General features: G+C 37.6%; 1 protein-coding gene across 9 annotated transcripts in view; it reads left to right on the plus strand.

Moving 5' to 3' along the window:
* Nucleotides 1–24,112, plus strand: part of KIDINS220 (kinase D interacting substrate 220) — a 102,357-nt gene that overhangs the window by 29,972 nt on the left and 48,273 nt on the right. For all 9 annotated transcript variants that reach the window (XM_045884050.3, XM_045884042.3, XM_045884044.3 and 6 more), the window contains exons 10-21: nt 1,546–1,644; nt 2,954–3,052; nt 5,839–6,016; nt 10,175–10,339; nt 11,423–11,602; nt 12,417–12,582; nt 14,602–14,753; nt 14,935–15,224; nt 16,003–16,143; nt 17,077–17,320; nt 17,676–17,764; nt 19,721–19,865. In XM_045884050.3, coding sequence (XP_045740006.1) covers nt 1,546–1,644; nt 2,954–3,052; nt 5,839–6,016; nt 10,175–10,339; nt 11,423–11,602; nt 12,417–12,582; nt 14,602–14,753; nt 14,935–15,224; nt 16,003–16,143; nt 17,077–17,320; nt 17,676–17,764; nt 19,721–19,865 — 1,948 coding nt within the window. The remainder of the gene's footprint in view (nt 1–1,545; nt 1,645–2,953; nt 3,053–5,838; nt 6,017–10,174; nt 10,340–11,422; nt 11,603–12,416; nt 12,583–14,601; nt 14,754–14,934; nt 15,225–16,002; nt 16,144–17,076; nt 17,321–17,675; nt 17,765–19,720; nt 19,866–24,112) is intronic.

Consider the following 24,112-nt stretch of genomic DNA (forward strand, 5'->3'; position numbering starts at 1 on the left):
TCCATTCTTGCTGTTTCATCTTTCTTCTCCTTCTTCCCCATTCTGCTTGCCTTTCCTAGGACCCCTTGATAGTGCCTATGGACTTTGCGTAAGGCAGTCCTAGCTCACAGAGCTACAAAGGTTACTAAGATTAGGTAAACCTCCCCTAAACTTGTGAATTTATCCAGTATTTCAAGAGCTTTAGGTTAAAAAAAATCTACTTAATATTCCATTTTGTTGTTGGACAGCCTGCATTTCTACTTAGTTTTCCCTTGAGTTTAGCTTGTATCCAAATCTATTTTTGAATCAAACTAATAAATATTATGCCAAATGCTATGAGGGACTTAACATGAAACCCTTGCCTTGTAAGAAATGTGTATTTTAGTTAGGGAGGTTTTACTTTGTTTTATGTTTATTTTTGTGTTTTTACATAAACATACAAAGTGATGCCTTTTGGTATAAGACGGTGTAGGATTGATTGCCTAGTGAAATTTACCACTGTAAGAGTCTTGAGGTGGGAAAAGAAGGCATTAAGGAAGGCTTTTGAGAGAAGGTAGAATTTGAGCAAAGTTTGAAAGATGGGTTGGATTTAGATAGGTAGAGAAAAGGAAGGCTGGTATTTCAGGCAAGGATAGTGGAATAATAAAATGAGGAAATTCAAGAAAACGGGGAAGTGAAAGACTGTACTCCTTAGCTGGCAAAAAGGTCAGGCTGGCTGCAGGCCGGTGGGGAGTGTGGCATGGGAGACAGAGGCGGAAATAGAAAGGGGCAGGGCTGGAGAGGTCTGAGGGCCAGGCCAGAAATGTTGGGAAGCTACTGCACCTTGTTGAGGTGGGGAACTCCACCAGGAAAGTTTGGTGTGGGAGACTTAGTGTGGCAGCCCCGGAAAGTCAGTGACTGTCTTGGGCATTAAAATCATAGTTTCACTAAAAGATGGTTACTGGATCCCCTATTTAGAGTTTACCTAATTCCTTTTTGTCTGTCAAGCCTGTTTTCCTACGTTTTAGTCACTTTATTTTGTTCTCTATCTCTCCTTTCAGGGTCTGTTGGATCTATTTTTGGTTTTTGAACTAGATGGGATTTAAAGGATCAGATCAGGATTGGTGTAATGGGTGCAGGGTGGGTGAGGATTAAGAAAGCAAAACATGGTAAAAAAAAATTCACCTTCTCTTTGTGTAGTACATTCTCATGCATTATCTTTTGAAAAGACTGGGCACATGAAAAGCCAAGGGTCAGAATATTTGCAGAATATTTGACTTGTTCAAGGATGAGCTCAGGTATTAACGACTTCCAGTGCACAGCCCAGAAATCTGACCACATTAACAAAAGCATACTTCACCTTATCAAGTATGTGGGGTTGCTGCTTTCTATATCAAGTAATATTGTTTTCTTAGACTTCTTTCATAAAGAATTTCTTAAGAGTAAATCCAAGATGGAATAAGGGTTAATATTATTTCCTGTTTGTTGGTATTCTGGCAGAACTGTTAAAAATGATGTTTTATGTTTACAAATAGCAGTTTCCAATATTGTATCTTAAGTGATGGTTGATTTTTTTCTATTATATAGGACAACAAAACTGCTTTGTATTGGGCTGTAGAGAAAGGAAATGCAACAATGGTGAGAGATATCTTACAGTGCAATCCTGACACTGAGATATGCACAAAGGTATCAAGGACATTTCTGTTCTCCTAGCAATACCCAGTGCTGAATATTAGTACTGCTTATTTTTTTCAATCGTCTTTTGTTTGATAATAGAATTATACTGGTTTTACTGGTAATAATCTATATTAAATTGGGGAGTAATTCTGTATCCTTTCAGAAGTTCATTCACAGGAAAATATAGTGTATAATGTGTTACTTTAATTAAATACTTTCAGAAAATACAGTATCAGCTCTTCATAAATTGTGGACAGATCATTTTTTCAGAACTTTTATGCTTTTATTTGGAATGCAGAACACATTTCCTTTTAAAAGACCAATGTGAGTGGTTCTTGGTTCCCCAAAATGGTCACTTTAATCTATTTTGCTCAAATCATGTGAAAAATATAAAACCTATATAAGACTTTAGTGATTGTATTTGACCTTATGTGTAATAGTTTTCCATGGGGAAAATGTATCTGGAATGGATGTATTTGGATTGAATTGGTAGGAATTCTAAATGAATAAACAAACTTGTGGAGTCACCCATAAGATACTCCTATTTTATCTGCTAGAGATTGGGACCAGCATCTTCCTATACTATGGTAGCTTTAGAGCCCTAGGGCAGAAAGTTTCCTGGGATACCTTTTGGTGTGTGGGTGGCTCCTTGATAATAATTTTTTTTTTTTAAACCTATGTGTCAGCCATTGTGACCATCTGTGGGTTCTGACCAGGTTTCTGTCTCCTAATTCAGTGCTGAACTATGGTCTCTTCCTATATCCCTTAATTTGATTTTGAAAAGCAATCATTAACTTTTTTGAGGTTTTCCAGAGGCACACTTCTTGTATCAAATTGTTTTTCCTGTTACACACAGGTCCTTAGGTGCACAGAGAACTGAAGTGATGCTGGTAAAGATCTCTGAAAAATTTAGGCACTGGCTTGCCTGGACATTGACTGGCCGAGCTGTGGGTTGGTTGGTGGGGAGTGGTGTGAATGGGAAGTAGTCTCTGGAGGGGCTGCCCATGTGCCAATGGTAGAAACTGGGAAATGGCCAAATCAATGAGGGGCAAGGGACTGTTGCCAGAAATGGCTGATAAGGAGGTGGGCATATCCATTCTTGGCTGAGTGATATAAAATTATTTTGATACAAATGATTGGCTTGGAAAGGAAAAGCGTTTTTCTTGTTAGTTTTTACAGCTATGTTTTTTTGAGAACATTTTCAATATAGACTTGTGCCAGAGTCAGATATTTGAATTCTTATATGTGCATTGATGTGACTTTAAACATTTATGAGTAAAGCTATTAATCTGGCAAACCTTCTTATCTGTGCCTGCAGGACGGTGAAACACCACTTATAAAGGCTACCAAGATGAGGAATATTGAAGTAGTAGAGCTGCTGCTAGATAAAGGAGCTAAAGTATCTGCTGTAGATAAGGTAAAACATCTGTGCAGAGAGAACATTTTTTGGAAGGCTGTTGGTAGACTGACCTGTATATTTGCTGGACTTAAGGGAGTCTGGTTTTATTTTGTGGAGGGAGAGATTACTTGCCGGGGTGATCTATGTGGGATTTTGGTCCTGTGATCTCTTCTTAGCTGTTCTGATAGCGTGCTGAGGAATGGGCAGGCTTAGGTTGCTATTAAAGAGGCTGCGTCAGATTTTCCTTCTGTTGCTCATACCAGTTATGGCAAGCTGCCATTGACCACTGTACAAAGAGGACGTCATCAGATGTAGAGCTTGTTGCAGACAAACAGGAGGAAAGAATCCAAGGGTCTGGAAAAGATAGAGCAGACTAGTGTTAATATCCACTAACAGGAGGTAAAATGTTCTGCCATGTCCTCGCCATAATCCTCTTAGAGAAATGTTCATATTTTCCATGGCAAATTTAACTCTCAATTGCTTACTACTTCATATAGAATTGATTCCTGGTTTGATTTTGTTTTCATTTTAAACAGGATTCTTTCTCTACTTCTTGATTTCCTCCCATAAAAGGAGTGAATTGATTTATATATGAAGTTAGAAATATAAATTTTTCCATCTAAATGTATGATATGATTTGGGGCTCTCCTAATCCATAATAAATTGAAGTTTATCTTTCTATTATTTACGAGGCAATTAAACAAAAAACACAGAATCAATATGTATTTGCATTTATCAAGAAACAACATTGTTTAAGAAAAAAAAACCAAAAAAATCTTCCCATCTATTATTACCATGTTTGTATAATTTCATATAAAAGAAAGTAAACTTTGATATTGAAACTAGGAATGACATAAAATCAAGAGATTTTGCAGTTGAATATATTTAGCTTTATAGAAAACTTCCTGCGTTGCCTCTTCTCATTCTGCCGTTGACTTATTTCTGGCCCTGGCCTCCTAATTTGCAATAAGAAACCACTAGACTAAGTGCCCTTTAAGATTCCACATGGCCTCATTAATTCGGTAACATGTCATTTGTAAATATTTGTTTCATAACCACTAATAAGTTTCCTGGAGTTCTCTGTCTCCGTATCCTTTTGTGTGTTGCCTTGCCTCGAGTCAGCACATACTTGCTGAAAAGCACACATGATATCCTTGGAGCATTTGTTTTCATTCAACACATACTTAGGATGGATAAGGTGCTGTCATGCTAGAATTTGGAATACAAACCTATAAAAGTCTTGATCCTGGCTCTTCATGGAGGATTTCATACAGATACACTTCAGAATGAAGATTAATGCTATTTTCACCTAGTCTCTCCCTGATCTCAGTTCTGCACACTGGCTGAGTGTGTTAACGTCTTCCCTGCATTTTCAGAGACCTTGTGTCTGGCAGAAATGCCACAGATGATGTTTCTACCTTCTCACAGGTTCGGGGATATAAGAGACGAGGTTCAGGTGGAGAAATAAAATGATGAAATCTGGTTTAGGTGTGTTTTGTTTGAGGGCTGATGAGACATTCAGGAAGCTGTCACCAATAGGCATTGGGAAGTGTGGGACTAGAATTTGGGCAAGAAATCAAGCCTAGTGATGAGAATTTGTCACTTAGTTACCGAGAGATAAGGATTGCATGGTGTGACTAAGGTCATCAATGGGAAGAAAGATGAAAGCTGAGGTCAGAACTTATGGCATGTGTCACATTTCTGCTTTGTTTTATAATTTGCATGTTTATCTAATTTCTTCCTGTTATATTGTAAGCTGTTTAGGGTCAGGAACTGTTTTGTCTTCCATCTTTTTATCTTCCAGAGTACCAGCACAGTGCCTTACATAGAGTGAGCTTAGTACATAGTTATTGTGCCATGTGTTTAGGATGTGGAAAGAGAATCTAGAAAAGGAAAAAGTAGACCCAAAGCAGAAGAGGAGAGTCAAAATCAAGATAAGGTTGTGCCATCAAAGCTATAGGAAGAATATTGCAGGTCATTTTCATTTAGTGTTCTAGAGAGATCAGGGTAGATGAGAACTGAGAACTTAATTTGTTAACTTTTTAGGTCATTGTCTTCAAGAGAGGTGTTTGTGAAGTAAAAAGTGGGAGAACACATTGCAGACCTAAGGTCTTTTTTTTTGTTTTTTGGTTTATTTTTACATGTTTTCATTAGTGTTGGATGTGAATACTAATGTGACTAGGGATTCTAATAAGGGAAGAAGGTAGGTTGATATAGGGAGAAGTGAAAGGTGAGGAGGGCAGAAGAGGTTGTACTGGACAGAGATGGATAGGTACGATATGAAGGACTCCAAGGAGAGAAGTGTAGAACGAATTTAAGGGCCTAACATGATGGTGGCTGGTTGGCAGAGGGCATGGGAACATCTGAGGTCACTCATGCTAGATGGGATATCAGTATAGATTGTGAAGCTTTCTAGACAAATGCAGAAGAAAGTTGTACAGTAGAATTTAAATTAGTTGGGGAAAGTGGAGGACATCATGGACAATAAATAATTGGATGAGGGATAGAGGTAAATCCATGGCCTGGGAGGTGCTGCAAGGAGAAAGCCTGTTGCTTCTTCTTTCAGTGAGTTGAGGGGAGGGGAGAAAAATGACCTTCATTCTAGAGGGCTGTGGGAGAAATAATACCCAAGAAAAGCTAGGTGAGGAACTTGGGAAAAAAATTACAGAGGAGAGAGATAAAAATTCAGATTACTTACTCTCCCTATATAAAAAATATGGAAAGTTCAGAAACATGAAAATTGTTATTCTGTATATACTATACGTAAAGTATATGAAAGTTCCAATTTCCTGTCTGTTTTACAGAAAGGAGACACTCCTCTGCATATTGCTATTCGTGGGAGGAGTCGGAAACTGGCAGAACTTCTTTTAAGAAATCCCAAAGATGGGAGGTTACTTTATAGGCCCAACAAAGCAGGCGAGACTCCCTACAACATTGATTGTAGCCATCAAAAAAGTATTTTAACTCAAATATTTGGAGCCAGTAAGTACTGGGTTTTGTTCCTGACTGCGCTTTTTAAAAATGAATGTTATATGAAAAACTAAGAAGCCAATAGCAGTTTTGCATTTATCACCTAACTGGAGATTATGGAAGTTGAGAAAGTTATTATTTTGCTGTGGAAAAATACTCCTTCCTGTCAAGAGCTCTTCTGCATTGTCCTGTAGCATCTAAATGAAGTACATCCGGAGTTGTCCATCAACTTTTAAGACCTCTAAAAATCTAGCCTGCTTTTCTAAAAATCTTTTCCTTCTTATTCTCCCAGGTATACTTTGTGCTTTTATCAAAACATGCTCTGTTTTCTCTGTGGCCTGAGCACTTAGAGTTCTCCATGTTTCCTTGTTATGCCTGCCACAGGTCTTACCTCTCCATCTTCACCAAGGTTCCTTGTCTGAATCTCTCTCCAAGGCTCCTGTCAGTTGTCCCCTTCTCAGTGACGTTTTAACTGATCTGCCTAAACCAGACAAAATTTTTGCCTCATTTGAATACTTAAGCACTTGTGTTTACATTTCTTTTTTTTATACTTATTATATCTGGCCTTCTTTTGCTTTTAGAATTTTCTCCCTTCCGATTCCAAGTTCTTCAGGACAGGGACTATTTCTTCTTATCTTTATGTCCTCTGTAACATCTAGCATAATGCTTTGAATATTGTACTCAAATAGTTTTTGATTGAGAAGAATGTACATGAGTATATAATCATATGTGGTGTTTTGAAATATGGAACAATTTTCTACTAGAATTAAAAAAGAGATATGCCAGTCCCAGAAACCAAGGAGGTCGTAGAATCCCACCACCTTCCAGTTGAGCTTCTTACTTATAGATTGTTTTTAAGTATGCTTCTATTGTATTATGAGTTCTTGTATTTTAAAATATTTTTTCTAATAATATTAATGCATACTCATAAATTTCAAAAATGAAGACACGAATATAGTAGAAAGTGCAAATTTCCCATTGTCACTTATATCTTAATTCATAACTGTTGGACCCTACAGGATTTTCTATACATTTCTAAAAATGTTTTGTACTATATATACAGTTTTAAAAATTAATAATCGGGTCATACCGTATTATAAATGTTTTTAATAATGAACTATATTTAAAAGCTAGTACAGTAAACATCTTTGTACATGTATTCATTAAATCTTGTTTTTAGGATTATTTCGTAGAATAAATGCCCAGAAGTAGAATAGGCAAGTCAGTTAATGCTCATAGTTTTGGGAGACTTTCCAAATGACTGTAACAATTTCTTCTGCCTTGGACCATGTACTGTAGGGCAGCTCCCCATGACCTTGAGAATAGTGGAGAGCACCAGCCTCCTTAATCTTTCCTAATCAAATCAATACGAGAAAAAAAATCTCATGTAATTTGCATTATAAAATTATTAGATTGTGATCTTTTCATATATTCACAGGATATTTGTATTTTTGTCTTTTTCCTCTTTGTATCCTTTGCCCATTTTTCTCTTGAGTTTTTGATATTTTTTTAAAAATTGATTTTAAGTGTCTTTATATGTTATGGATATGGATCCTGGGTCCATCCTATATGTTGTACCCCCCTCCCAGCTTCTTCTTTGTTTATGGTGATGGATTTTTTTAATTCCCCATCTAAAAGTTATGCAGATTTGTAGTTTATTTGTTGGTCTTTTCCCGCAGTTCTGACCTTAGTGTTATATTGAGAAAGAAGGGCCTTTTCCACACAAAGATTAAAAAGGTTTTTTTCCTTGTATTTTCTTCTAGTATTTTTTATGGTTTTTTACATTTAATTTTTTAATGTTTCAGAAACTTATTTTTTTAATTTAATTTTATTATGTTAGTCACCATACAGTAGTACATCATTAGTTTTTGATGTAGTGTTCCATGATTCATTGTTTTCATATAACACCCAGTGCTCCATGCAATACGTGCCCTCCTTAATACCCATCACTGGGCTAACCTATCCCCCCACCCCCCTCCCCTCTAAAACCCTCAGTTTGTTTCTCAGAGTCCATAGTCTCTCATGGTTCATCTCCCCCCCCTTCACTTTCCCCCTTCCTTCTAATATCTTCCATGTTATTCCTTATGTTCCACAGGTAAGTGAAACCATATGATAATTGACTTTCTCTGCTGACTTATTTCACTTAGCATAATCTCCTCCAGTCCCATCCATGTTGATGTAAAAGTTGGGTATTCATCCTTTCTGATGGCTGAGTAATATTCCATTGTATATATGGACCACATCTTCTTTATCCCTTCGTCTGTTGAAGGGCATCTTGTCTCTTTCCATAGTTTGGCTATTGTGGACATTGCTGCTATGAACAATGGGGTGCATATGGCCCTTCTTTTCACTACATCTGTGTCTTTGGGGTAAATACCCAGTAGTGCAATTGCTGGGTCATAGGATAGCTCTATTTTTAATTTTTTGAGGTACCTCCACACCATTTTCCAAAGTGGCTATACCAACTTGCATTCCCACCAACAGTGTAAGAGGGTTCCCCTTTCTCCACAACCTCACCAACATTTGTTGTTTCTTGCCTTGTCAATTTTTCCATTCTAACTGGTGTAAGGTGGTATCTCAATGTGGTTTTGATTTGAATTTCCCTGATGGCTAATGATGATGAACATTTTTTCATGTGTCTGTTAGCCATTTATAGGTCTTCTTTTGAGACATGTCTGTTCATGTCTTCTGCCCATTTTTTGACTTGATTGTTTTTTTTGGATGTTGAGTTTGAGAAGTTCTTTAGATCTTGGATATCAGCCCTTCGTCTGTAGTGTCATTTGCAAATATCTTCTCCCATTCTGTGGGTTGCCTCTTTGTTTTGTTGACTGTTTCCTTTGCTGTGCAGAAGCTTTTTATCTTGATGAAGTCCCACGAGTTCATTTTCCCTTTTGAGAAACTTATTTTTTTAAGGTATAAGATGTATAGAGTTTTCCTTTAATTTTTTAAAAAATGGATGGTTCGCACCTCCCAGCACCACTTATTAATTCCTCCCTTGCCCACTGGTTTGAAATGCCACTTGTGCTAGTATCTTGTGCTGGTTCTACAGTGCTTTAATTATTGTAGCTTTGTAGTGTATTTTGATTTTTCTCCAAAGACAACTACTCTTTCTCTGGTAGTCTTTTTTTTTTTTTAAGATTTTATTTATTTCTTTGACAGAGAGATAGAGAGAGAGCACAAGTAGGCAGAGCAGGAGGCAGAGGGAGAGGGAGAAGCAGGCTCTCCACTGAGCAGGGAGCCCGATGTGGGGCTTGATCCCAGGACCCTGGGATCATGACCCGAGCCGAAGGCAGACACTTAACTGACTGAGCAACCCAGGTGCCCCTCTCTGATAGTCTTAAAATTTTTTCTTAGCTATTCTTACATGTTCTTCTGCCTTTCAATTTTTCAAAAATTCCTGTGGATTTTGATTGGAGTTGTCTTAAAGTGATAAATTAATTTGGTGAGAATTGCTGTCTCAAAGCTATTAAACCTTTCTGCCTGGAGCCATATAATGTCTCTTTTTCTCTGATTACTATATTTTATTATTCAGTAACATTTAATAGCTTTCTGTATATAGGTATTAACACATTAAATTTATTCCTATATCCTAGTTTGTGTTTTAATCATATTTTATTGATTCTAAAATGTACATTGTTCCATGTTTTAACATGTCTGAAATTGGAATGTGTTTTATAATTGATGGATAAGAGAGCATTGTGTCACAGTTTGGCAACATGTTTTTTCTTTCTTAGTTATACATAGTAATGATGCATCTTACAATAAGTAGGTATCTTAAGTTCAGTGAAATAACAGTGTTTAAGAATCTTTTAACCGGGGCGCCTGGGTGGCTTAGTCGTTAAGCGTCTGCCTTCGGCTCAGGTCATGATCCCAGGGTCCTGGGCTCTAGCCCCGCATCGGGCTCTCTGCTCAGCAGGTAGCCTGCTTCTCCCTCTCCCACTCCCCCTGCTTGTGTTCCCTCTCTCGCTGTGGGTCTCTGTCTGTCAAATAAATAAATAAAATCTTTAAAAAAAAAGAGAATCTTTTAACCTATTTTTTATACAGATGTAACCATTTAATAAAACAGTTTTTTTCTAATTAAATAAACAATTGATAACTGAGAATTGATGTTCCTTTTTTAGTGGTAATGTCTCTTTTTAATGTAAGGATATGGTGTGTTTATAATTACAGGACACTTGTCTCCTACTGAAACAGATGGTGACATGCTTGGCTATGATTTGTATAGCAGTGCGCTGGCAGACATTCTCAGCGAGCCTACCATGCAGCCACCCATTTGTGTGGGGCTGTATGCACAGTGGGGAAGTGGGAAATCCTTCTTACTGAAGAAACTAGAAGGTAAAGGGCATGTTTGTACAAAGTCTGTATATATAATGAAGCTTCCTCTGGTGTTTTTCCTGAAGTAAAGCAAAATAGATTTTCGTGTATGAGTATGTGTTGCACAGGTTACTAAATTGAATGTGTTACTCCTTCCAGTTGATCCTCCACACAATCATTTGAGTTCTCTTCCTAAAACAAAGATCCAGTTGTGTTATAACATTCTTAAGATCCCTTGGTAGCAGATTTTCTGCATGTGCTATTTTTATTATTATTATTAATTTTAAGTAGGCTCCACCTAACATGGGGCTTGAACTCAGGACCCCAGGATCAAGAGGTGCATGCTCCACTGCCAGCCACGCGCCCCTGCATATGCTCCTTATAGTCATCCTATCCAGAGCCCTTCCTAAACTTGTCACTTCGCATGGCACACCCACCAGCGCTGCCTCATGCGTATGCCCCGTGTTGCAGTTACAGAGGGCTGTTGGCTCTTGCAAGAACAGACTAGATACTTTTCCTGAGTTGCTCCCATTGTTAGGAACTTCCTAGACAGCTCCTCTCACTGCCCCTTTGGTTGGCAAAATCTTATTCATTCTTCAAGGACAGGTTTCAGTATTGCCTGTAAAGTTTTTATCAAATAGCAAAGTAACGTGTTCCAGTTTTGTATGTGGAAACTATACCTTGTTGCTTATATAATACAAACCACAAAAAATAAAAACAAAATCTTGACAGATGGGAATATATGGAAAAGGATTTGTGTATCCTCAGTATGAAGCAAGAGAGTGGGTAAAACAAGGATGGGTGTACCCCTAGGGAATGGAGTTAGGATGTTTATCTAAATAAGACATTGGCAAAAATGGTTGAGGAGCAACATTCTATCTAGGAACTTAGTAGTAAGTGCCCAGTAAACGTTTATATTGAAAATTGCAAATTGAGTTAGAAGTTGTATTTCTTAAAAACTTGGGAGAAAAAAAACCAAAACTACACCTGAAACTAATATTACTCTGTTAACTAACGGGAATTTAAATAAACACTTGGAGGGAGGAAAAAAAAAGAAGTTGTATTTCTTAAAACAGGATTAAGATTTTCCTGTTTCTCTTTCAGATGAAATGAAGACTTTTGCAGGACAACAGATTGAACCTCTTTTTCAGTTTTCCTGGCTTATAGTATTTCTGACCTTGCTGCTTTGTGGAGGGCTTGGTTTATTGTTTGCTTTTACGGTCGACCTGAATCTTGGGATAGCAGTGTCATTGAGCTTCTTGGCTCTCTTATATATATTTTTTAGTAAGTTTTTGCTTTTTATTTTTTCAAAAAATAGAGACAGGGTTAAGACTCCTTGTTTTATTTAAAAATATTAACTTAATAGTTTATATATCTATATTTATAAAATATAAAATATTATCTATACCTCTCCTATAAGTGATTTTCATAATTAATTAAAAGATTTTCATAATCTTTTTGCTGTTTTATAAGTTAGCCTAGAGGAACTGTCCACACCCTGGCTGGAGTAGCTTTAAACACTGGTGTACTACTCGTTGATATTGAAGTAGAACTCTAATTTATTATACTCACTTTTTTATATGCTAATGACTTACTGGATTTTAAGTCTTTTTTGAAAGTAAGTCTTCATAGCCATCAATGGCATGCTCTTGGGCATTTTGATCATGCCTATGATCTTTATTTTACTTAAAAGCAAAGAAAAAAACAATTATAGTCCTATTCTTAGGGGATATATTCAGTTGTAGCAGAGGAAATAGATTCGCTATTAGAGGAACTGGTAACTTCAAAAGGTGCAAAAAGTGATAAACCCAAAATCATTTACATTTGAGTCTGAACTAAGTGATATGTTTCTGTTTAAGGCATTATCTTTCTGATTGTGTTTCTTACGTCATATTTTAGCTAGTTTCCTGTTTTCCACATACCTTTTCTGTGTTGGTTAATTAGCTGAGGAATTCTTTGAGGAGTAGTTAGGAAACAGCATGGAACCAGGGAAAGTTGTATAAGCCTACCTCTCATTACTTGATATTTGACAGTGTGAGAAGAGAGGCTGCTTGAGTGATGATTGCTTTGAATAATTTTTTTAAACTGTGAATTTCAGTTGTCATTTACTTTGGTGGACGAAGGGAAGGAGAGAGTTGGAATTGGGCCTGGGTCCTCAGCACTAGATTGGCAAGACATATTGGATATTTGGAACTCCTCCTCAAATTGATGTTTGTAAACCCACCTGAATTGCCAGAGCAGACCACTAAAGCTTTACCTGTGAGGTGAGTTGGTCCCCTTGACAGAAGTAGCTTTTCATAAGATGAAGCAAAAATAAAGTTTATAATGCGTTCTCAGTGTATGTTCCAAAAAAGCATTGATTTCTTTTTTTTTTTCCAAAGATTTTATTTACTTATTTATTTGTCAGAGAGATTGAGAGAGAGAGCACAAGCAGGGGGAGTGGCAGGCAGAGGGAGAGGGAGAAGCAGACTCCCCAGTGAGCAAGGAGCCCGATATGAGACTTGATCCCAGGACTCTGGGATCATGACCCAAGCTGAAGGCAGACACTTAACAGACTGAGCCACCCAGGCATACCAAGGCATTGGTTTCTTGAGCTTTTTATATGAGAAATAAAACAACATGTCCTGGTTAAGTAGGTTTGAGAAACACTTTATATCATATCTTCCTCTTGTACATAAAAGGATGAGAGACCCCTCTCCCTAAGAAAATCTGGTTAACTTGGATTTACCAAATTTGATCTGGGCATAACCGCCCCCCATGACACCTTTTCCATCCTTTAGGAACACTTTGAAGAGAGCACAGGATGTAGGATGGGGTCCTGGCATCCCCTTGCATTAGCATGTAACCTTGGCTACTGAGCGTGCCCTCTGAACCACTCTTTCCTCACCTGTGGAAATAAATTGACTTGCCTGTCTAAAATTATTATTAATGTCAAATAGGAAATGTATGAGAAAAGAGTTCAGAAAAGGTGAAAAACATGTATGTCAAGAATAAAGGAAAGGTAGAGGGCTCCAGAGAAACGTCAAATGAAAAACAGAATTGAAAGCAAGAGGAATTCAATAAAAATTAGCAAAATAGTTAAATGCATACTAAATGATTAAGAATTTTAAAATTATTACAAGATAAAATGTGTAACTTAAGATGAAAATTAATAGGCCAAACCAGATGAAACATCAAAACTATAAATATAATAGATAAAAATAAAATTAAAAACTTGTGTTGTTAGCATATATGATTAAGTATTAGGAGAAGGATTTACAAATGAAAAGGTAAAATGAAAAAGTTAAGAAAACATACAGAGTGGAATAAAATAATTGAGGGAAATATTTTCACAGAAAATTTATTTTAAATTAATGAGATGTTATTTAAAAAAAGTTAGAACAATTAAAATAGCGTAAATCACGGGCGCCTGGGTGGCTCAGTTGTAAGCATCTGCCTTTGGCTCAGGTCATGGTCCCAGGGTCCTGGGATCAAGCCCCACATCGGGCTCCCTGCTCGGTGGGAAGCCTGCTTCTCCCTCTCCCACTCCCCCTGCTTTGTTCCTGCTCTCACTGTCTCTCTCTCTGTCAAATAAATAAAATCTTTAAAAAAAATAGCATAAATTAATATCACACAACAGAGTACAGTGTGATCCTAGATTGTATTTTGAAAGCAGTGCTTTTCTACTGGATTGAGATGAGCATTTAATTTAGGGATGGAAGGGGAGAAAGGAGCAAATGCAGAAATCCTATCCACTCAGAGGATCAGGATACAAATTATTCAGTTATCTCAAAGAACAACCTGAAAAGAATCTTTTACACCTCATTTCTAAATCCTTACTAAATGTTTAAGCTATAAATAAAACATTCTGAAACTTGAGTTTTGAAATGGCCTTAAATTCTTAATGACTGTAGTATTCTGTCAGCCTTCTGATCTCTTCGGTTGGGGCCTCACATGCTTCCCCGCGTGGCTCTTTCAGTCCCTGTGCCGAAGGCCCTGCATGTGTCCGATGCCATGCCTGAGCTCTGCCGCCACGTTTGACCCTGCTGCTTTTCGTCAGAATTAACTGCATACAACTCTGCCACATTTTACTTTGGTTATTGCCTTTTCCTAAGACAAGTATGTACGATGTTAGAAGTGGAAGGAACCTAATTACAAGTTCTTTTCCCTCTTCAGAACTTGAATGACAATATTTTAAAAGAGACATTAAGAAAATGTAGGGTACATGATACAGAATTGATGTATGTGGAAATTATTTATTTCTTTAGATATCTGAGTAACATTTTACTTCCTTTCCCCCCAAGGTTTTTGTTTACAGATTACAACAGGCTGTCCAGTGTAGGTGGAGAAACATCGATGGCTGAAATGATCGCAACTCTCTCAGATGCCTGTGAGAGAGAGTTTGGCTTTTTGGCAACCAGGCTCTTTCGAGTATTCAAGACTGAAGATACACAGGGTAGGACTTCCTTCTTCCTCCTCCTTTATGTGTGTAGGGGATGAGGCTGGGATGAATGTTCAGTGCATTTCTGTGAAAACACGAATTGAACATCAGAAATTCATATGCCATGACTGTCACGGTTAGGTTCCTCTAATACTTGGTATGTAGATAATTGGTAAAACCATTTGTTGTCTTACAGGCAAAAAGAAATGGAAAAAAACGTGTTGCCTGCCATCTTTTGTCATCTTCCTTTTTATCTTTGGCTGCATTATTGCTGGAATTACTCTCCTGGCTATCTTCAGAGTTGACCCAAAACATCTGACAGTGAATGCTGTCCTCATATCAATTGCGTCAATAGTGGGATTGGCCTTTGTGCTGAACTGTCGTACATGGTGGCAGGTGCTGGACTCTCTCCTGAATTCTCAAAGGAAACGCCTCCATAATGCTGCCTCAAAACTGCACAAACTGAAAAGTGAAGGATTCATGAAGGTAAGCACTCACTGATCATTAGACAGTAAATGAATGTGGGTATGCTACCATGACCCTGATGGTGGGGCTTTAGGGCGTGGACTCTGTAAATGTTACAGTGTTGCATTTGTTTTTAGTTTTAGTCCAGATTTGCCCTGTGGAAATGTACATTTGAAGTGGGAAAAATGAAAACAATACAGGTTTTTATAAAATAGACTTTTGTAAGGTACTTCTGGAGTTAGGGGATTGCTCCACAGGTCACCACCTCCCTACTAGTAATGGGTTTCCTGCGTAATAAGATAGGCTCCTCTAGAGCCCGGTAGAGGAAGCAAATTAAACCACCAAAACATATAAAATAGGACCATACTTTTAGAATCAAAAGGGACTTTATACAATATCTGTAACCCCTTCCTTTGATCAAGGTCATGTGCCATCAGGAGCCAGCTGTAGTGTGGTGTTTAGATCATTTGAATTTGCATTCAGTTCATAGTCTTTTGACTTTCAGAGCATGTGATCTTGGCAAATAAGTCACTCAGCCCAGTTTGTCCTTTTACAGTGGGTGTGACTGTGGCTACCTCATTGTAAGGGTAAAATGCTCTAATTTATGTAAAGTCATAAATTTATAAATTATCACATTTATAAATTGTGAAGCACTCACTGCGGTTTTAAGTGGGACCACAACTGGCAGTGAGGACGTGGGATTTCTTTTCTTGCTATTAGATGAGCTTCTGTCAGACTTTTTAAGAAATGTGCTTAAATTTCTTGTATCTTCAGTGCTTCTGTCCTTTCTTTTGCATAGGTTCTTAAGTGTGAAGTGGAATTGATGGCCAGGATGGCAAAAACCATTGACAGCTTCACTCAGAATCAGACGAGGCTGGTGGTTATCATTGATGGATTAGATGCCTGCGAGCAGGACAAAGTACTCCAGATGCTGGACACTGTATGTCTTCGCCATCTTGAAACTTATAATTGTCACATGTGGTAGCTGAGAGGAATGACTTTGTGAATTTCTCAAGTGGAATTTGAATAGTACTTTCTCTTTTGTCAAACCAACTATTTTTTTTAAGATTTTTATTTTTTATTTTTTATTTTTATTTATTTGACAGAGAACAGCCAGCCAGAGAGGGAACACAAGCAGGGGGAGTGGGAGAGGGAGAAGCAGGCTTCCTGCAGAGCAGGGAGCCAGATACGGGGCTCGATCCCAGGACCCTGGGATCATGACCTGAGCCGAAGGCAGACGCTTAACGACTGAGCCACCCAGGTGCCCCAAACCAACTATTTTTTTTTAAGTGCAGAAGTATAGCAGGAGTAAATGTCTCATCACAAACAGATTTAAATAATTTTAGCTTCAATGGCTGTGTGAGAAAATGAACAAAATAGCTCTGAAGTCCATAGTGTGACTCCAGCTTTCTTTTGCAGATAGTTATGGTTAGAATCAGAGGCAACAGTAGAGAACCCACAGAATTTGTAGTTTTTGTTTAAATAGGGGTACATCAGTGGCTCTCTATAAGGTATGTTAAAACAATAGTGTGTAGCTGTGGAGAGAGACCAGTGTGCCCAGCACCTCATGTATATTCACAAAATTCCTGTGTGTTTTGATCTTTCCTTTTAATGTAGACTGTAAATATCTCAAAATAAGACAGGATTGTTTTCTTTGGAGGTTTTATCACTGTTAGATGGTGAAAAATTGTCAGATGGTGAAAAAACAGATTGAGACTTCAATGAAATTTGTTTTCATATGAAGTAAGAGTTTGAAAAAAGATAGTATTTAAAAAATATAGTCACCAAAGGATAGTACAGATTTGAAAGGGACTTTTTGTTGCCTTGGATAATTTGAAATTTATATCATAAGTACACATTTTTTCTACCACAGGTCCGAATTCTGTTTTCAAAAGGCCCATTCATTGCCATTTTTGCAAGTGATCCACATATTATTATAAAGGCAATTAACCAGAACCTCAACAGTGTGCTTCGTGACTCAAATATAAATGGACATGACTATATGCGCAATATAGTTCATTTACCTGTTTTCCTTAATAGTCGTGGACTAAGCAATGCAAGAAAATTTCTTGTGACTTCAACAACAAATGGGGACATTCCATGCACAGATAATGCAGGTAAAGATCCAGTTCCTCAGGTACTTCGGTTTGAAGTAGTTACATAGTGTTTTATGGTGACTCCCCTTTTACCTTGAAAAATACTGTTGGTATTTCATTTCTCTTTAAACATCATGTACAACAGGGGCACCTGGGTGGCTCAGTCGGTCAAGTGTCTGCCTTCGGCTCAGGTCGTGATCCTGGGGTCCTGGGATCGAGTACCGCATTGGGGTCCCTGCTCTGCGGGGAGCCTGCTTCTCCCTCTGCCTCTGCCTATCTCTCTGTCTGTCTCTCATGAATAAATAAAATCTTTAAAATAAATATCATATACAACAGAATTTTAATACAGTGGTGCTCTCTCGACAAATTCTTTAAGGGATACAGGAAGACGCTGACAGAAGAGTTTCACAAAACAGCCTTGGAGAGATGACTAAGCTCGGTAGCAAGACAGCCCTTAATAGACGGGTAAGATGCCACTGTTTTGAGCCATGTGTTTGTATTGCTGTTGTTCAAATAAAGCTAAGCTGATACTACTTAAATATATGCTACTGTAAATATTACATTAAACTCATCAAATAAATTGTATTATTGAATTTCCTTTTGGCTTCAGGTGGCATTTTAGGAAACATGTGAGCCTAGAGCCCATAACAACTGTGGATTGTGTGGTAGGCCCCATCCTCTCCTAACCTGTTCCCAGGTGCCCTTCCTCCGAGCAGCTGAATCAGAATCTTTGGGAGTGAGATTTTAAAGCTCTCCAGATGATGTCATCCGGGGTTGAGAACCCCCGTATTCATTCCAGGTTAGGTTGTACCCGTTCCAGGTGCCTGTTGCCACCAGAGCTGTACGGGGGAAAGAGGCTCGTGGTGTGAGAAGAGCTCCATGCTCTTCCTGCTGGCTTTCCTCTTTCCCTGATATCTGTGAGGTGTGACCCTTTCTTTTACACCCACATAGTAATTGTGTGTCCTGCCCAGCCACCTCAGGTTTCTCCTCGAACACTTGTGTTTTCCCTGTCCTACTCCACTCTTAGAACCCTCTTTTGTATATAGATCGAGAGAGTATTATAAGACAGGAAGATGTCCACTTGCAGGTAAGTTACAGTGATAGTGCCACTTAACATTGGGCTAGCATTGGCACTGTTTTCTTTTTCCTAGTTTGCTACCATTACATTTGGGACATTTTATATAATGTGTCTTCAGTGACATTTTAATGTTTTGATTTTATGTCTCTAACCTATATAAGTATGAATGCAAAATTAATATCACTTGATAGTAATAAATTAGGAGGAGGGTATAATTTCACATTTCGAATTTGTCTCTTAGTAGTCTGGCCTTTTGGGCTCCCTGTGCTTGCATTCACCATGACTTCAGATGAGAACTCACCTTTGTTGTGCCTGTTGTTCCTCGGATTCGAAGGGATTCTCTATCCCACTCTGCCCACTAGAGCGCCTTTAATTCTTTTTTTTAAAAAATTTTTTATTGTTATGTTAATCCCCATACATTACATCATTAGTTTTCGATGTAGTGTTCCATGATTCATTGTTTGTGCATAACACCCAGTGCTCCATGCAGAACGTGCCCTCTTTAATACCCGTCACCAGGCTAACCCATCCTCCCACCCCCCTCCCCTCTAGAACCCTCAGTTTGTTTTTCAGAGTCCATCATCTCTCATGGTTCGTCTCCCCCTCTATTTTCCCCCCTTCATTCTTCCCCTCCTGCTATCTTCTTCTTTTTTTTTTTTTTTTTAACATATAATGTATTATTTGTTTCAGAGGTACAGGTCTGTGATTCAACAGTCTTACACAATTCACAGCGCTCACCATAGCACATACCCTCCCCAATGTCCATCACCCAGCCACCCCATTCCTCCCACCCCACCCCCCACTCCAGCAACCCTCAGTTTGTTTCCTGAGATTAAGAATGAAGGAATTCTTAATCTCAGGAGCACCTTTAATTCTTATACATATGTGAGGGTAGTTGTCACACATTTAAAAATAACCTAAACATCAAGATGCTGAATGCTTAAAACTAGACAAGAATTTATTTGCTTTATTATTTCAGGGTCCCTATGAAAATGGAACTCCTATAAGAGTTTGACTTGAATTCTCTTTCCATAATTCTGCTTATTTATAATCTTCAAGGCATTTAGCTTTCTCTAACCGTAAGCTATGAATCAAAATACATCTGAAGTTAAAGCACACCATCTGATGCAGTTGCTGCTGATACTACTTTATAACTGTTCTGTAAAGATTCTGCCTCAGGGAATAATCATAATAATGACTATTATTAGTATGTAATCTTCCTCTTTGACTAAAATTTTAGATTATTTTTGTTGTCATCATAAACATATATTAGCTTCTCAAAAAGCCTTAAGTTCTCAGACTTGGAGTATTGGTTCACTCTCATTGTTCTTAAACTCTTTCAGGATACTTACCGAAGAAGGCAGATGCAGCGGACCATTACTCGGCAGATGTCCTTTGATCTTACAAAACTGCTGGTTACCGAGGACTGGTTCAGTGATATAAGTCCTCAGACCATGAGAAGATTACTTAATATTGTTTCTGTGACAGGTAGCTTTTGTTTCTTACTATCTTGTGGTAGATAATAAACTTGAACACATTAGCAAAGCAATTCACTTTCAGAAACAAAAGGATGTACTGTGTTCTTATGTTTATACTGCTGTATACCACTTTTATTTGCCTTAAGTGTATCTAATAAAACCTATATTAGTTTTGGGGCACCTGGGTGGCTCAGTCGTTAAGCGTCTGCCTTCGGCTCAGGTCATGATCCCAGGGTCCTGGGATCAAGCCCCGCATTGGGCTCCCTGCTCGGCGGGAAGCCTGCTTCTCCCTCTCCCACTCCCCCTGCTTGTGTTCCCTCTCTCGCTGTGTCTCTGTCAAATAAATAAATAAAATCTTTAAAAAAAAAAAAACCTATATTAGTTTTGACAATGAAAATCAACCATCAGTTGTACACTGTTATTTTTAAAACTTGATGATTTAAAAAATCTTTTATTTCACCTCAGGTTTAATTTTTCTCTTTGTATAAAGATAATTTTATGCTAATTTGTATGACAGTATAAATAACTTAAAATTTAAAATGTTGGCATTCAGATTTTGTACACTGTTTTAGTTTTCAAATGATAGATTTTTTCTTTTTTATTGGGTTAAGTAAAATAACACATAACAAAATTTACTATCTTAACCGTATTGAAGGGTATAGTTTGGTGATATTAAATGCATTCACACTGTTGTGCACCCATCACCACCATCCAGCCCCATAATTCTTCCCATCTTGTAAAACTGAAACTCTGTACCTGTTACATAATTACTCCCCCTTCTCCCCTTCCTCAGCGCCTTGTAACCACTATTCTACTTTCTGTTCTACAGAATATTACTACACTAAGTACCTCATAAAAGTGGAATCATATAATATTTATCTTTTTGTGACTGGCTTATTTCACTTAACATAATGTCTTCAAGGTTCACCATGTTGTAGCATGTAGAATTTCCTTCCTTTTAAAGAATGAATACTATTCCGTTGTGTATATACCATATTTTGGCTTATCCATTCATCTATTGATGGACATGTGGGTTGCTTCAATGTTTTAGCTATTGTGAATAATGATGCTATGAACATGAGTGTATCTTAATATTTTCCAAGACAGTGCTTTCAGTTCTTTTGGATATATACTCAGAAATGGAATTGCTGGGTCACATGGTATTTCTATTTTTAATTTTTTGAGGAACCTAATTCTGTTTTCCATGGCTGCACCATTTTACATTCCCACCAACAATGCACAAAGGTTCCAATTTCTCTACATCCTCACCAACGCTTTTTTCTTTTTATTTATTTTTTGATAGTAGCCATCCTAATAGGTGAGAAGTAGTATCTCATTGAAGATTGGATTTGTATTTCCCTAATGATTAGTGATGTTGAGCATCTTTTCTTATGCTAATTGCCATTCCTATATCTTCTTTGGAGAAATGTTTATTCAAGTCCTTTGTCCATTTTTAGATTGGGTTGTTTGGGTTTTTTATTGTTGAGTTTTAGAAGTTCTCTGTATATTGTGGATATTAATCCCTTATCAGATAAATGATTTGCAAATATTTTCCCTCATTCTGTGGGTTGCATTTTTACTTTGTGGATAGTGTGTTGGGTGTACAAAATTTTAAAATTTTCTTGAATTTCAGTTTGTCTGTTTGTTGTTGTTGTTTGTGTGGCTTTGGTGTCATATTCAAGAAAGTACTGCCAAATCCAGTGTTGAGAAGTTTTTGTCCTATGTTTTCTTCTAAGTTTTAAGTTACATTTTATTGTTTTAAGTTACATTTAGGTAACTTGATCCATTTTGAGTTAATTTTTATTTATGGTGTTAGGTAGGGGTTCAACTTCATTCTTTAGCATGTGGATCTCCAGTTTCCCCAGCACCATTTATTGAAAAGACTGTCCTTTCCCCATCTAATGGTCTTGGCACCCTTGTCAAAAATCATTTGACCATACACATGAGGATTTATTTCGGCTCTCTATTCTGTTCTGTTGATCTATATGCCTATGTTTATGCCAGTCTATACTGTTTTGATTACTGTAGCTTTGTAGTCAGTTTTGAAATAAGGAAGTGGGAGTCCTCCAGTTTTGTTCTTCTTTTTCAGGATTATTTTGGCTATTCAGTGTCACATGAGATTCCATATGAATTTTAGGATGGGTTTTTCTATTTCTGCAAAAAATGTCATTGGGAGTTTTGACAGAGATTTCATTGAGTCTATAGATGACTTGGGTTAAAATGTCAATAGAGTGTTCCAATCCATGAACATGGATGTCTTAATTATAATTTAAAATGTTGAAATTTGGGGGCACCTGAGTGGCTCAGTCGGTTAGGCATCTGCCTTTGGATCAGGTCATGATCCCCACCAAGCCCCGCATCAGGCTCCCTCCTTGGTGGGGAGTCTGCATCTCCCTCGCCCTGCTCTTGCATTCTTACTTGCTCTCTCTCTCTCTCTCTCCCCCTCTCAAATAAATAAATAAAATCTTTAAAACAATGTTGAAATTCAAATTTTATATGCTGCTGTTGTTTTCGTTTTCAAATAATATTTTAAATAAAAATATTGACAATAAAATTGAAGATTATTGCCCTGTGCCTGAATTCCATGCATAGAATTCAGCTCTTCACCATGTTAATGCTTACATATAAATATAAATACATATAAATATAAATTTAGTATATAAGTGTATGTTTCTGTGCATTGTATTGAATGGTACTTTGTAATATTGACTAGTGTTAACACTGTTATGATAGTTACACTGGAATTTGCTTTTAGACTAAGGTTGGGGTACATGCTATGAACTAAATTGCAAGTGAAGTTGTATCTAGTATATGTACAATATTTTTGGTAATTAAATCCCTTTAAGTGAGGTCTCAAACTGTATTAAATTGATTATGTTCTACAATGGAAATGTTCTAGCATATTATCAATATCTTTGTATGCATTTAACAAATATATGGTGACTGTCTAGATATGCCAGATATCAGTCTGGGTATTGTGAGATAAGCAGTAAACAAGATAAAGTTCTTGCCCTATTGGTAAAGACAGAAACATATAAAGTCATGTAACAATAAGTACCATAAAAACCTCATCTACCCTTACCATTTAGTGTCGGAATGCCCCTGGTGCAGTCATTGTTTCTTTCCTTTTCGATCTGAACCAGCTCCTTTGGTGATCTCATTTAGTCCCAAAGGGTTGCATACCATCTACATGCAAAAGATTCTCAAATGTATATCTTCAGCCTTGTTGCTCTCCAGTTGCCTACTTGATATCTAGTGGTGTCTAATATATGTCTGATACATACCAGGTCCAAAACTGAACTTAAGATCTTCTGCCCCAAACTTAATCCACTTATAGTCTCCCATCTCAGTTAATCCAACTCTTTTCCCAGTTCCTTGGGCAAAAAAACATTGGTATCTTTTTTTCATATACTGCCTCCAATCTGTAGTGCATTCTTTTTTTTTTTTTTTAAGATTTTATTTATTTAATTGACAGAGAGAGAGCAAGAGAGGGAACACAAGCAGGGGGAGTGGGAGAGGGAGAAGCAGGCTTCCTGCTGAGCAGAGAGCCCGATGTGGGGCTTGATCCCAGGACCCTGAGATCATGACCTGAGCCGAAGGCAGTCGCTTAACCAACTGAACCACCCAGGAGCCCCTCTAGTGCATTCTTCAGTTCTATGTTTAGACTATATCCAGAATTTGACCATTTTTCATGATTTGTAACATACTACCCTTATCCTTTGTATCATTATGTCTCAACTGTATTAATTATAGCAGTAGCCTGATATCTCCCTGCTCCTACTTTTCCTCTGTGGTCTGTTCTCCATGTGGCAGCTACAGTGACCTTTTGAAATACATGCCAATCATGTTATTTTTCTGCTCAGAACTCTATTATCTTCCCATTTTGCTGAACATAAAAATCTTAAGTCCTTACAGTTTCTTACAAGCCCCTTTTTGACGTGATGTCTCTCTCTTTACCTCTTTCCCTACCTCTGACCTCATCTTCTACTCTCCTCTTCCATCCCTTACTGACCTCTTTGCTCTTCCCTGAAAATGCCTAACATGTTCCTGCCATGTAATGATCTTTCTTTGGAGAGATGCATAATGGGCTTTCTCATCTCCTTTTAAGTCTTTGCTTAAATGTCAGCTTTTCAATGGGACCTTCCTTTGTTACCTTATATAAAATTACACTTCCTTCTTCGACACTCCTTGCTTTATTAATTTACTTCATAGAACTGATCACCTTCTGATGCACTATATCATTTCCTTATCAACTTA

This window comes from Mirounga angustirostris, unplaced genomic scaffold, assembly GCF_029215605.1.
Source record: "Mirounga angustirostris isolate CCGP_5_RB_7025 unplaced genomic scaffold, mMirAng1.0.hap1 SCAF_10, whole genome shotgun sequence".
NCBI classification, from domain to species: Eukaryota; Metazoa; Chordata; class Mammalia; order Carnivora; family Phocidae; genus Mirounga; species Mirounga angustirostris.